Source organism: Polypterus senegalus, chromosome 15, assembly GCF_016835505.1.
Source record: "Polypterus senegalus isolate Bchr_013 chromosome 15, ASM1683550v1, whole genome shotgun sequence".
Lineage (NCBI taxonomy): Eukaryota > Metazoa > Chordata > Cladistia > Polypteriformes > Polypteridae > Polypterus > Polypterus senegalus.
The window spans coordinates 3,162,403-3,177,970 of NC_053168.1; the positions used below are offsets into that span (position 1 = coordinate 3,162,403).

General features: G+C 46.9%; 1 protein-coding gene across 4 annotated transcripts in view; it reads left to right on the forward strand.

The window, feature by feature from the left end:
* The window catches only part of LOC120515362 (collagen alpha-6(VI) chain-like), a 325,957-nt gene that overhangs the window by 265,033 nt on the left and 45,356 nt on the right, over positions 1–15,568 (forward strand). For all 4 annotated transcript variants that reach the window (XM_039736240.1, XM_039736241.1, XM_039736242.1 and 1 more), the window contains exons 35-36: positions 2,919–3,412; positions 5,285–5,381. In XM_039736240.1, coding sequence (XP_039592174.1) covers positions 2,919–3,412; positions 5,285–5,381 — 591 coding nt within the window. The remainder of the gene's footprint in view (positions 1–2,918; positions 3,413–5,284; positions 5,382–15,568) is intronic.

Below are 15,568 nucleotides of genomic sequence, written 5' to 3' on the forward strand. Positions count from 1 at the left end.
TTCTTCCAGCTCTTCCGGAGAATCCCATGCTCCCAGGCCAGCCGGGAGACATAGTCCCTCCAGCGTGTCCTGGGTCTTCCCGGGCCTCCTCCCGTTGGACGTGCCCGAACACCTCACCAGGGAGGCGCCCAGGAGGCATCCTGATCAGATGCCCGAGCCACCTCATCTGACTCCTCTCGATGCGGAGGAGCAGCGGCTCTACTCTGAGCTTCTCACCCTATCTTTAAGGGAAAGCCCAGACACCCTGCGGAGGAAACTCATTTCAGCCGCTTGTATTCGCGATCTCGTTCTTTCGTCACTACCCATAGCTCATGACCATAGGTGAGGGTAGGAGCGTAGATCGACTGGTAAATTGAGAGCTTTGCCTTACGGCTCAGCTCCTTTTCACCACGACAGACCGATGCAGAGCCGCATCACTGCGGATGCCGCACCGATCCGCCTGTCGATCTCACGCCCATTCTTCCCTCACTCGTGAACAAGACCCCGAGATACTTGAACTCCTCCACTTGGGGCAGGATCTCTCCCCCAACCCTGAGAGGGCACTCCACCCTTTTCCGGCTGAGGACCATGCTCGGATTTGGAGGTGCTGATTCTCATCCCAGCCGCTTCACACTCAGCTGCGAACCGATCCAGAGAGAGCTGAAGATCACGGCCTGATGAAGCAAACAGGACAACATCATCTGCAAAAGCAGTGACCCAATCCTGAGTCCACCAAACCGACCCCTTCAACACCCTGGTTGTGCCTAGAAATTCTGTCCATAAAAGTTATGAACAGAATCGGTGACAAAGGGCAGCCCTGGCGGAGTCCAACTCTCACTGGAAACGGGCTCGACTTACTGCCGCAATGCGGACCAAGCTCTGACACCGTTGTACAGAGACCGAACAGCTCTTATCAGGGGTCCGTACCCCATACTCCCGAGCACCCCCACAGGATTCCCGAGGGACACGGTCGAATGCCTTTCCAAGTCCACAAACCACATGTAGACCGGTCGGGCAAACTCCCATGCACCCTCCAGGACCCTGCTAAGGGTGTAGAGCTGGTCCACTGTTCCGCGACCAGGACGGAAACCACACTGTTCCTCCTGAATCCGAGGTTCGACTATCCGACGGACCCTCCTCTCCAGAACCCCGAATAGACTTTTCCAGGGAGGCTGAGGAGTGTGATCCCTCTATAGTTGGAACACACCCTCCGTCCCCTTTTAAAGAGGGGACCACCACCCCGGTCTGCCAATCCAGAGGCACTGTCCCGATGTCCATGCGATGTTGCAGAGACGTGTCAACCAAGACAGTCCTACAACATCCAGAGCCTTAAGGAACTCCGGGCGTATCTCATCCACCCCCGGGCCCTGCCACCAAGGAGTTTTTTGACCACCTCGGTCCCAGAGATGGGAGAGCCCACCTCAGAGTCCCCAGGCTCTGCTTCCTCATTGGAAGGCATGTTAGTGGGATTGAGGAGGTCTTCAAGTACTCTCCCACCACCCACAACGCCCGAAGTCGAGGTCAGCAGCGCACCATCCCCACCATATACGGTGTTGACACTGCACTGCTTCCCTCCTGAGACGCCGGACGGTGGACCAGAATCTCCTGAAGCCGTCCGAAAGTCGCTCTCCATGGCCTCCAAACTCCTCCCATGCCCGAAGTTTTGCCTCAGCAACAACCGGCCCGCTCGCTTGGCCTGCCGGTACCTATCAGCTGCCTCCAGAGACCCACAGGACAAAAAGTCCTATAGGACTCTTCTTCAGCTTGACGGCATCCCTCACCGCCGTGTCCACCAACGGGTTCGGGATTGCCGCCACGACAGGCACCACCACCTTGCGGCCACAGCTCCGTCAGCCGCCTCAACAATAGAGGCACGGAACATGGCCCATTCGGACTCAATGTCCCCCACCTCCCTTGGGATGTTGTTGAAGTTCTGCCGGAGGTGGGAGTTGAAGCTACTTCTGACAGGGGACTCTGCCAGCCATTCCCAGCAGACCCTCACAACACGTTTGGGCCTACCAGGTCTGACCGGCATCTTCCCCCACCATCGAAGCCAACTCACCACCAGGTGGTGATCAGTTGACAGCTCCGCCCTCTTCACCCGAAAGTGTCCAAGACATATGGCGCAAGTCCACGACACAACCACAAAGTCGATCATCGAACAGAGGCCTAGGGTGTCCTGGTGCCAAGTGCACATATGAACACCCCTATGCTTGAACATGGTGTTCGTTATGGACAATCCGTGGCGAGCACAGAAGTCCAATAACAAAACACCGCTCGGGTTCAGATCGGGGCCATTCCTCCCAATCACGCCCTTCCAGGTCTCACTGTCATTGCCCACGTGAGCATTGAAGTCTCCCAGCAAAACGAGGGAATCCCCAGAAGGTATGCCCTCTAGCAACCCCTCCAGAGACTCCAAAAAGGGTGGATACTCCAAACTGCTGATCGGCGCATACGCACAAACAACAGTCAGGACCCTTACCCCCACCCGAAGGCGGAGGGAGGCCACTAATACGTCTTCTGAGATGCGGGTCAGATTATCAACTGAAACCATCATGGTGGTGGCGCCGGAGTTCAGGATGGCACGGCGGAAGAGTGGCGATTCAGGAAGGTAGCAACCACAAGTGACGTCATAGGTGATCTGTCCGTCAGTCCTCCGTTCTGCAGAGGGTGGAAGAGAGAAAGCATTTAGTGACAGTGCCATCCCCTGGCTAGGAGTGTTATTACCATTAGACAGGCCCTGAAGTTGTCTCCCACATGCAGAGTTGTGACATCTGCTAAACGTGTGTTCATTTGCAGAAAGATCAGTCGCAACTTTGAGCCACTGCTCTCAAGATTCTATGCACATGAGTGACACTACATGGCCATTCTGGGAATTAAATTGTCACACCTCGTATACTAGGTAATAATATCAAGTTCTAATTGTTTTTAATTTACAGGCAAGTCAGATTGCCCTTCCTACCCAACAGACCTTGTCATCGCATTAGACATGTCTGAGGACGTGACACCGACTGCCTTTGAAAGAATGCGGAATGTCGCCCTCAGTATTGTGGATCAACTGGCCATCACTGAAAGCAACTGCCCGACGGGAGCCAGAGTGGCAGTCGTCACCTTCAATGCTCACACAAAATACTTGATCCGATTTTCTGACTATCTCCTGAAGAGCAAGCTCATCGACGGTATCCGACAAATAGCCCTGGAGAGGACGTCCAATCAGCGTAACATCGGGGCCGCCATGAGGTTTGTGGCACAGCACGCGTTCAAACGTGTGAGGAAGGGGATGCTGGTTAGGAAGGTGGCGGTTTTCATCACTAACGGCGCTTCTCAAGATGTGGCCCCCATCAACACTGCTGTCCTTGAATTCAAAGCTCTGGACATCACTCCTGTGGTTATCGCCTTCAAGAATGTCCCCAATGTTTCTCGTGCTTTTGGGGTAAGAAAATAAATCATTTTACGAGTCTCTTACTGTTGACATTTCTTAGTAGAAGTTGCTCCCCATGGTATGCTAGTCTGAAACTGCGGTAGTAACCCGGTGGGCCTTGTGGTATAACATTTTTATGGAAAATCTATCAAAAGTCTGTCTTCACTTACGAGTGATATTTAACAGATTAGGGTGGTCAAGGGGCACAGACAAGATTTCTGGAAAGGTGGAACACTTGAAAAGTGTTGAGGTGCCAACCGGGTTGCCCCCTGTGTTCTCCTTGCATACAAAATAAACAGGTGCTCGATGGCACTGAAGCTGCCTCAATGGCTACAGGTATGCATTTGTTCTGAACGTCTGGGGAGCTCCAATCTTTTCAGATGTTTGGGTTCAAATGAGATGTGGATAATTAAGTGGGGTCTCTCTTGTATAACAGTGGCCAGTTGCCCTCAGGGGACATCTTCTCTGAACAGACAGACCTGTTAGGAATAGTGCCCCCTCTCGCCCCGGCAGGGTATAACATACCTGGGATGAGTCTTTGAGGTGTCCCTCACATGCATGACAGATTGTATTGTCACCACAACAAGCAGTTCTATCCCAAATGAAACAAAATTCCCTGCCTTATTCTTGGAGTGTTTGTTTCAATCACAGGTGCCACCATGGTGTTTGTAGCTATCAGCAGCACTGTCACCAGTCATGTTTTTAGTGGCTCCGTATTGTTGGATTATTGATCAGGCAGTTCGGCAGGCAGACCAGGCAACCTGGCAGCAGGTTAGGTGCAGGAAAGTTCCCGGGGTCATTTCAGGAGTTGCAGGAGTAACTTAATGTAGCATCTATTGTTTCAAAAAGTTTGAAATAAATTCACAACTTAGAAATTATTCCGACTGGTTATTGAACTACTGCAGCTATCTTGGCACAGACATTTCAGGTGGCATCTGTTAAAGACAAGCAAGGAGTTCTGAGGAGTCTTGTGAGCTCTAGAAACCAGGAGATGATTCAACAGCAAATCAAGAAAAGAAAGGGTCAGAATACTGAGAGAGCAAAACGAAACCAAGTAACCAGAAACTGAACGGGCAAGATGACAGTGAAAATCAAATACTGGAGAGGGTCATGCCCAGAACACGCTAGGGCCTACTAGGTTTGAAAGCTATCTAAGTGCTAAGAAGAACAATGAGAGTTACGTTCCCCAGTGGGATAAAGCCTTGTGCATGATCCCCACCATATTTATATCATCGCTTTCCATGACGTCACGTCTCATTGAGTCTGCATTTGCTGCGAGACTTAGCTATGTTTGTCTTGTGGTGAGGAAATTCCCATCTTTCCAACGTGTATGTCTTGCCAGCGACCTCCTGGCTAATACTACAGCAATGCAGTATATGTGGCCACTTAGTGTTGGGATTGACCACAGTTACATGGAGACACCATTTAAAATGACGACTCTCTCTCTCCAACTTCCTCAAAAGTTCTTATCATCACTGAAGTGTATGGCAGGGCTAAGAGTGGCCTAGAGAACTCCTAGGTTGTCCTCCTAGAGACCACCCAATTGACCCCCTCTGCCCTGGACCTCTAGGTGTTAGGATACTATTCTGTATTGTAGAATGATCTCCAGACACAGGTGTAAAATGTTGGGGTGCCAAACCAGCAAAAACTCCTCTCAACCTCAAAACAAACATGTAGCAGCACAACTCAGTATGGACTTCAACTCCCAGCAGCCCTTGAACTTAAAGCTGGTCTCCTTGGGCTGTGAGACAGCAGCTCTAATGTCTAACTAACTGAAACATGAAGTAAGATGTCTTTGAGGTTTGAAATAAATGTGAAGCATGCTGTTTTGTGAGGAATTATATTAATGGGATTTTTATTCATCTATTTATTTTTTTTGCACAGACTGACAAAACAGGAAGTTTTCTCGTCCGAGTTTTAGAAAGACAAACGAACCAGGAGGAGCAGTTACGGTATATTCTGCGATGTGCCGTGTGCTATGGTAAGTGTACAGTTTTTCAAAATGTCATTTAGAACGTTAGGACAGTCTGGACGAGAACAGGCCATTCAGCCCAACAAAGTTCACCGGTTCTGTCCACTTAATTCTTCTAAAATGACTAAAGTTTTGAAAGTCCCTAAAGTCTTGCTGTCCACTACACTACTTGGTCACTTATTCCACGTGTCTGTAGTTCTCTGCGTGAAGGAAAACTTCCTAATGTTTGTGTGAAATTTCCCCTTAAGTTTCCAGCTGTGTCCTCGTGTTCTTGATGAACTTGATCCACTGGACTAATTCACTTAAAAATCTAAAAACACTTCATTCAGGTCTCCTCTTCATCTTCTTGTACTTAAACAGTAAAGGCTCAGCTCTTTTAATTTGTCCTCATAACTCTTCCCCTTTAGCCCTGAATCAGCCCAGTCGCTCTTCTCTGGACGTTTTCTTGTGCTGTTATGTCCTTTTTGTAGCCTGGAGACCAAAACTGCACCCAGTACTCCAGATGAGGCCTCACCAGTGTGTTATAAAGACTTGAGCAGAACCTCCTGTGACTTGTACTCCACATATCAAGGCGCTATATAACTTGACAGTCTGTTAGCCTTCTTAATGGCTTCTGAACACTGTCGGGAAGTCAATAGTTTAGAGTTCACTACGACTCCTAAATCCTTCTCATAAGGTGGACTTTCGATTTTCAGACCTTCAGTTGTGAATTAAAACCTAACAAGGCCTAAACCTGATGCAAGCGTTAGACTGAGCTCTTTGAATCTTTCCTCATAACTCATCCTCTGCTGCCCTGAATCAGCCCAGTTGCCCTTCTCTGGACTTTCTGTAGTGCTGTTATGTCTGGTGGGCCCAAAACTACACCCAGGACTCCAGATGAGGCCTCACCAGTGTGTTATAAAGCTTGAGCAGAATCTCCTGTGACTTGTACTCCACACATCAAGGCGCTATATAACCTGACAGTCTGTGAGCCTTCTTAATGGCTTCTGAACACTGGCTGGAAATTGATTGTGTCAAGTCCACTGTAACTCCTAAATTGTTCTCATAAGGTGGAGGTTCGATTTTCAGACCTCCCATTGTGTATTCAAAACTTACCTATTTTTTCCTACTTGTAATTTTTAAATTGACTGACATTAAATTTCATTTGCCACAAATCTACCCAAGCCTGTCTGCTGTCCAAGTCCCTCTGTAATGATTCAACAGATTCCAGATTATCTGCCAATCCACCTATCTTGGTATCATCTGTAAACTTAACCAGCTTGTTCCTTATATTCCTATCTAAACCATTTATAAATATTAAAAATAGCAGCGGCCCCTGCACCCCCTGCCCCTGCACTGCCCAGTGCTGGTCACCACTCTTTCACTCCTTGTGGAGGGCCATCCACTGTAGGGTGCATGGTCCGTGACAAGGGTGAATTCCCGCCCAACAGGTAGTACCTCAGCTGAGTAATCGCCATTTAATCGCCAGAGCCTCCCTCTCCACCGCAGCATACCTGGTCTCCCGTCCAACAGTTTCCGCTCAGGAACATGATGGGGTGCTCCACACCATCGACGCTTTGGCTCAGCACGGCGCCCAGGCCTGTGTCCAAGCGTCCGCCTGGAGGATGAAAGGCAAAGAAAAGTTAGGTGCCATCAAAACAGGTGTGGACGTAAGGGCCTGCTTTAACTTAAGCCAGTTCTGATGAGGTTCTTCGCACCATCACCCTCTGCTTCCTGTGTCTAAGCCAATTCTGCACCCATCTAAAAACATCACCCTGAACCGCCACTTCTTTTAGTTTGATGCCCACCCTCTCATGTGGCACCTCATCAAATGCTTTCTGAAAGTCCAGATAAATAAACTCATCTGCTCCTCTCTGATCGTATCCTTTTGTTGCCTCCTCAAAGAATTCCAGCCTGTTAGTAAAACACGACCTCCCTCTTCTGACCCCACGCTGACTGTTCAGAATAACTCCTGTCCTTGCCAGGTGTTGCTCAATCTTATCCTTAATAATTCCTTCCGTTAATTTTCATGTGATGCACGTTAAGTTTATTGGCCTAGAGTTGATTGGATCAGCCTGGCCACCCTTTTTATATAATAGGATAATATTTGCCATTTTCCACTTCTTTGGAATTTCCCCAGTGCGCAGTGACGTGCTGAAAATGTTCATCAGGGGTTTGTTTCTGTACTCGCTAGCCTCCTTAAGAACTCGAGGGTAAAGATTATCCGTACCTGGTTATTTGTTTGATTTTGTGTTGTGTTTTTGATTTATGGCCGTCAGTCATCTTGGGATTCAGTGAACTGTCATGGATCGGGTTACTGCACAGGGGTCAAACTCTGATCCTGAAGGGCCAAAGTGGAGTTCCAGCCACTTTCTGCTGCAAGCAGAACCTAATTTTAAGTGACTTTTAAATTTTTTTTACATTTCAAAACTTTAATTGTTTGCAGCCACCAAACAAAAATGAAATGCAAAGAGAGCCCACAGATGACCAGTGTATTAGAAAAGTAAGTGAACAGATGGAGATTTGGGGTCCCTGACTAGATCCCTGTTTCGTGTCCAAACAGTCTGAGTAAAGGCAAATAAAGCAAAGTAGCTGTGCTACCCATTTAAGATGGTTTGAAATCTGCATATTCGGCATCGACCCCAGTGTACAGTGTGTCCATCCAGATGCTATGAACTGTTTGGTACAGGATTTGTAAAAGCACTGCTAATGTTTGACATGCGCCATCTGTTGGATAACAGAGACATACCAACCAGATGGACACAAAGACGGACACACAAACACTTGTCCTTTTATTATGGTGGCGTTACTTGGCGTCTTTTCACCGCATGACCTGTGTGTTGGGGTGGGGGTATGGCCCCAAACTCCAGACACAACCACACAGACCACCAGCCTGATTTATTTGAGCCAATTACCTTTTCTGGTTTTCTTCACAATTCCTTCTTCTCCGCTTCTCTCTGGTGAGTGTTGCCCTCCTCCTCCTCCTCCTCCTCCTCTCCTGACTCCCACCTGCCTGGATGAGGCAGAGTGGCTTCTTTTCTATTAGACCCTTCATTATTTCCGGTGCCACAACATTGGACCCAAAGAAGCAACAGTCAGGCCAGACCTCCAAGGGGGCACCCAAGAGACCCAACAGGGCTGACCTCCAGAATTACAACTTGCATAGAGCGATGTGAGTGTTCAGACCTGAGCCATGCCAGAGGAGCACTGCCACCTAGTGCCCCGAGGAGTGCCTGATCCTTTGAGACAAGGGTGGTGGCACCCATCCCAACTGGATGGATGGGCATCCCACGTTGTCCTTCTATGGTGGCCCCATCCCATCCAAGCCAGTGAGCAACAGTTATTATGAGAGGGATGCCCATCTATCCATGTAGATCACTCCATTTTGATGGCATCTCAGCCAGGGTAAGGGATCACCATCCCATGTCATCCTTCCATGGATGCCTCCTGTCCGAGGCAGTGAGCAACAGTCATTGTGGGAGGGATGCCCATCCATCCATCCATGCAGATCCCTCCATTGTGATGGCATCTCATCTGGGTAAGCGAACATCATCTATTTCAGCTGGGATGCCAGTCCATCCATGTCGTCCATCACAACAGTTAGGTCTAGCTTCCTCCAGCTAAGAGCATCTCCATGCTCTTCGGAAACTGGTCCCCTAATAAATGCCAATTTCCGGTGAGCTATTTGTGGGAATAGAAGGGGTGTGGCTTGTGACAGGGAAGTGAAAGTGACTCCAGAAACCTTCTGGCAGCTTCAGCTCTGTTCTAGAGATTAAAATGGACATGTGATCAGTGAATGTGCAACACCCAAAGACCACCACCCTGTGTTGCCCTTCACCATAGCCCATGAAACACTCTTGATGTCTGCAATAGGAATATTGATCTGCTCAGGGACACAAAACGTGTTAATGGTGTCCTTGGGAGGGGAAAAAATCAACAGTTTTACGTGGCAGATGTGACACTGAGAGAGCTCTAAGAAGGAAGCCATCAAATGAAATGGCGAGAAATGGCTTCTAAGACATTTGTTTCAGTCGGTGTTTGATGACCAAAGAGTAAGGGGGACATCTGTTGGTTCACTTTACATCACATTATTGTTTGGCTGCTGGTTAAGACAGAAAGAAATAAACACTTTAGTAATGAGAATCCTAAAGTTAATTTAATTTCAAGCAGGCGTATTTTCCATTAGAAGCACTAACTGGTCAGTAATGAGCAAAGTGGCCAGAATGAAATCCTGCGGCCCACCCACTGATGGAGCCTGACACCCATGAGTTGTTGTGCATCGCTGGTATATTATCAGTCATGTCACTAGATGGCAGCAGTGCACTTGAGCTGAATCAGACTTCCTGCCCTACTCAGCCCTTCGTTTTCTTTAACTTGGGGGGACTGAAGTGGTGCAAAAATGAATGAGATATTTGATTATCAAGTATAGGCCGAGTTATCAAAGGATGTCTGGGAAACGTAGGTAGTCTACGAGTCAAACGTTTGTAGCTGATGATATGACTTTTCAGTAGAGGGTAGGGAGAATGTCTCAATTAGAATGTACAGTTAGCTCACTTGAGTGAGCAAATTACGAGACCCACCAACAATTGTAGTCCTTTAGATGGTGGTTGAGGGCTGAGCCCCCCCAGGCCTCAAGTTTGTCTCCAACAGCCCTTAAGATACCACATCTGGTCCATCCACACTTCTAAGCTAGCCCATGCTGAATGTGTTGATCTTTTCAATAACAGACCAACATGGTGGAGGAGTATTGGATCATAAGGACCATTATGAAAATTTGACAAACAAGAGAGAGAGACCATTCAGTTTATCAAGAGCGCTTGTTTAGGCATCTCATCCAGATCCTTCTTAAAGGTTGTGAAGGTTTCTGCTTCAACTCCGTGACTCGGTAATTTGTTCCTGATTCCCACAAGTCTTTGTTCTTCCTGGTGTAAAGAGAACTTGTGACAAAGTTAAAGGGTTGGGGATCCACCCTGCATACTGTGGTTTTGGGGTGATGATGCTCAGCCATGAGCTTCCAAAAGACTGAGCAGGAAGCAGAAGAGGTGGAGTTTTATAGCAACAGAAGAGGAAGAGGAGGGGTCGGTCCGACTGAGGCGGAAGTGTCGTCGTTAAGGGGCGTGGTCTGCTGTTGGAGGGATATGTTCATCACTTCTTGGTGTTCCCAGATCTGCAAGGGTGCGAGAGAAGGCATTAGTACACTTGTTCACCCTCTGAGCCGACATTTCACTCTCAGTTAGTCCCCTGAACTGCCTCTCATGTGCTTGTTTGACTCTGCCATCAGTATTAAATGTATATCTTTTAAAGTTCCAAGTGCAATTCACCCTTCAGGTGAAATAATTTGCCATGGAAGAACCGTAACAGTTAGACAAGCATCAAAGATCAAGGATCAGCAACCAAGTCAGGCAAAGAGGACTGCCGAGCTTTGTCGGGATTAATGAATGGCCTGGTTTGGTCAAACTTTTTCTCTTGCTGTAATGTATGTGACCTTTGACATCTTATGGTCAATATGGTGCAGGATCTGTAGGTCCCTGCCTTCTACAAATGGTGTAAGGAGTTTGGGGTTATTGTCTCCTGCCCCTAATATGAGCTGGGCTTTAATGTCTTCACTTTATGATCAACCGTGTGTGCGTCCAGCCAGCCTCACCATACGGTGGATTCAGAAAGTCTTCAGGCCCCTTCACTTTTTACACGTTTTCCGATGTTTCAGCCTTGTACTAAAATCACTTCAAGATCGATAGATAGATACTTTATTAATCCCAAGGGGAAATCCCCATACTCCAGCAGCAGCATACTGATAAAGAACAATATTAAATTAAAGAGTGATAACAATGAAGTTTAACAGACAATAACTTTGTATAATATTAATGTTTACCCCCCCGGGTAGAATTGAAGAGTCGCATAGTGTGGGGTCTCCTCAGTCTGTCAGTGGAGCAGGACGGTGACAGCAGTCTGTCGCTGAAGCTGCTCCTCTGTCTGGAGATGATCCTGTTCAGTGGATTCTCCATGATTGGCAGGAGTCTGCTCAGTGCCCGTCGCTCTGCCATGGATGTCAAACTGTCCAGCTTGGTGCCTACAATAGTGCCTGCCTTCCTCACCAGTTTGTCCCTCTTCTTTATGCTGCCTCCCCAGCACACCACACTCGCCACAACCGTCTGATAGAACACCTGCAGCATCTTATTGCAGATGTTGAAGGATGCCAGCTTTCTAAGGAATTATAGTCGGCTCTGTCCTTTCTTGCACAGAGCATCAGTATTGGCAGTCCAGTCCAGTTTATCATCCAGCTGCACTCCCAGGTATTTATAGGTCTGCATCCTCTGCACAGTCACCTCTGATGATCACGGGGTCCATGAGGGGCCTGGGCCTCCTAAAATCCACCACCAGCTCCTTGGTTTTGCTGGTGTTCAGGTGTAGGTGGTTTGAGTCACACCATTTAACAAAGTCCTTGATTAACTTCCTATACTCCTCCTCCTGCCCACTCCTGATGCAGCCCACCATAGTAGTGTCGTCAGCGAACTTTTGCACGTGGCAGGACTCTGAGTTGTATTGGAAGTCTGATGTATGTTGGCTGAACAGGACCGGAGAAGGTCCAGTCCCCTGTGGCGCTCCTGTGCTGCTGACCACAATGTCAGACCTGCAGTTCCCGAGACGCACATACTGAGGTCTGTCTGTAAGATAGTCCACGATCCATGGCACCAGGTATGAATCTACTCCCATCTCTGTCAGCTTGTCCCTGAGGAGCAGAGGTTGGATGGTGTTGATGGTGCTAGAGAAGTCCAGAAACATAATTCTCAAGTCACTTTATCCTCCATCAAGCAACACTCAATACCTCAGGATGAGAATGGGAAATAGGATTTGAGAAATTGTTTGCAAATTTATCAAAAATAAAAAGTGGAATAACCCATTGACACAAATATTCCGAGCCTTTGCTTTTGTTCGGGTGCGTACTGTTCTATGGATCATCACTGAGATGTTTCTACAACTTGTTTGGAATCCACTGGATGTGATAAGGAAAGGCACACAGACACAACTGTCTATAGGTGGTCCCTTAGCTGTGTAAAAACCAAGCCATGAGGCCGAAGGTACTGCCTGCAGAGCTTTAGAGACGGGATTGTATCAAGGCAAGGCACAGATCTGGGCAAGGTCACCAAAACACTTCTGAAGTGCTGAAGGTTTCCAGGAGAAGAGTGGCCTCCATAATTCTAACATAAAATTTAAACTTTGAACTTTCCTCTATCCGGTGATCCGGAATGTGTTTCTGTCTTATACAGTTTGTTTGAAATACATTTTTGAAATCTGCTCTTTCATTTTAAATAGCCCGCATTTAAAATGCATTTCATGTGTGTTCCGTGTCTACAACGATCTGCATAAATGTAGGATGGCAGGAAATGTTGAACACATACCTAAAACAGAAACTCTGCCATGCTGACACTTCAGTACACAAGCAATGGTACAAGACTGCAGTCAGACTTCTTTTTTGGGGCACATACACCATCATATCTAAACACTAGCGTGGAGAGTCGCTCGCGTACTGAAGAGTCTATAGATTCAGGTGGAAGCTACCGTCCCACGTTTCGTAACTGATCTTTGCCTGAATAAGGAGTGGCATTGCACATGCACTTGTCATTCAAATACAGGAAGCTTTGCAGTCTACTTGTGATGTTACACTTTTGGAAGATAAGTAAATAAATCAAGGTAAAGAACATTCAACATGGGGTTTATGCAACTATAAAAGTTTTTTTATATAAAGACCATCCGTTATCCAACCCGCTATATCCTAACTACAGGGTTTACGGGGGGGTCTTCTGGAGCCAATCCCAGCCAACACAGGGCGCAAGGCCGGAAACAAACCCCGGGCAGGAAGCCAGCCCACCACAGGGCACACACGCCCACACTAGGGACAATTTAGGATCGCCAATACACCTAACCTGCATGTTTTTTGGACTGTAGGAGGAAACCAGAGCACTCGGAGGAAACCCACGCAGAAATGGGGAGAACATGCAAACTTCATGCATAGAGGACCCAGGAAGCGAACCCGGGTCTCCTAACTGCGAGGCAGCAGCGCTACTCACTGCACCACTGTGCCACCCTATAACCACCATCACAAAATATAATCACAGAACTTTGCACGATACCTTGGCGAGCTCTGTAAGCCCTGCTGTTTCATTAGAGGACATGGATGTGGAAGATTCACTGGCAGGATGATGTCTGTCTTGTTGCTGCATCCAAACGGTGCCATCTTTCGCCTTTATGCCTGATGCAGCAGCGTAGTTCTTGTATGTGAGTGGACGTTTCTAGTGGGAAGGGCTTCTGTTCTCTTTCTCCGATATAGAAACCTCGTCCTCATCTGTTATAGCTCGTCTTTATTTGAAAACAGCAGTGTCAAGTCAGAGGGGAGCATGAATGTGACTGAGAGAATAAAACTGAATAATAAAAAAACAAAACAGTAACTTTTACAAGTTCCTTACATTTACAGTGTCTGTTACAGACTCAAATCAAATGTATATTTTTTATTGTATAATAGTAACAATAAGAGCAGCTCACTACTCAAAACGGTAAATCTAGGAAGTGACCGGAATCGAATCCCCGACCTCTTGATTATGAGTCAGCAGTTCTTACTGCTGTACCACCCAAGCGATCATGTCAGCATCTTACCCTAACCCAATTTCTTTTTCTTTGGTTATATTCTTGAATGAAAGTGCATTTGTAGTGTAGTATTAGGGTATTGTACTGTGTTATCCATTATGAATGTAATGTGAAATCAAGCAAATTGACCCCTTTTATTGGCTAACTAAAAAGATTACAATATGCCAGCTTTCGAGGCAACTCAGGCCCCTTGTTCAGGCAGAGATGTAATACGGAGACTGGAGTTCCATGTGTTTATATAGACACCAGGACAAATAACAATATTGGAAAACCTTTAAGTGAGACTTCTTAGATGTAAATATTTAATAGAATTCTCCAGGTTAAGATTCATTAAGCAAGACAGGAGAACAATGTATGGCCAAGATCTTTGGATAAGATAACTGTCCAACAAAGTCTTTGGAAGTTTCTGATGACTTTTTCAATACAATGTTGGTCTGTGTCAGTCTGAGAGATGAAAATAATCCTCATATCTGGCCATAAGACCCATGTCTCTATTCAAACCATGTTGTAACATGTTCAGATTTCACATGAGTTTAAGTTCCCATTCTATTCTCTCTTGCTGTATTCTGAAGTTGCCCCTAAGCCCTGTGACTTTAAAGACCCCTTCACGGTGTCCATGGCTGTTGAAGTGGGCTTCTACAGGAACATCTGTGTTGCCATGCTTGATGTGCCACCTATGGAAATTCATTCTCTGGCAGAGTGTTTGTCCAGTTTCTCCCAAATAGAGTGCAGCGTCAGGACATTTCATACAGTGAATGAGGGAGACCACATTAGATGAAGATCTGCAGGAAAATGACCCCTTTATGCAATGTTCTAGTCGGCTGTGTGGTATAACTACATGGTCGGTGTTATCAATGTGAGCACATGTTTTACATCTTTTCTGTGGGCGGGGAGATGTGCCATTTTCTGTTAGTCCACTTAGGGAGCTTTGGACAATTAGCTGCTGCAGGTTTGGTGGTCATCTGTATGCCAGGAGGGGTGGTTCTGGAAATCCATGTTTCAGCGTTTCATCATTGTGTAGCATTGGCTGAAGTTCTTTTATAATTTTTCAAAGAGCTTCAAGATGTGGGTTATGGGTGACAATAAGGGGAAATGTGGTTCTATATTCCAGAAGGTGGTCTCTGGGTATAGCAGTAGCTCTTCTTATTTGAGTGTCTGTTGTTTTGGGGGTATAACCTTGTCTGAAGAAATCTTGTCTGAGCTCCTGCAGTTGTTGATCCCGGTCTGTCGGGTCTGAGCAGATACAGTTGTTTCGTATTGCTTAGCTGAAAATAATGGAGCGCATTATATGCTTGGGGTGGAAGCTGTCACTTCTCAGGTAGGTCTGTCTGTCAGTTTGTGAAAAGCAGAAGGCACCAGGGTGTTGTCTTTCAGTTGAAGGAAGCTGACTTCTGTTTTTGAGTAATTCAGCTTCAGCTTTATGTTGGGGAGGAAAGAATTAAATTCATGAAAATGGAGGAGGTCCTCCTCACTGGCAGTCTAGATTATGAAGATGTCATCTATGGAACGGAGATACAACATTGGTTTTAAAAAGCACGCTGACATAAAATCTTCCTCCAATTTTGCCATAAATA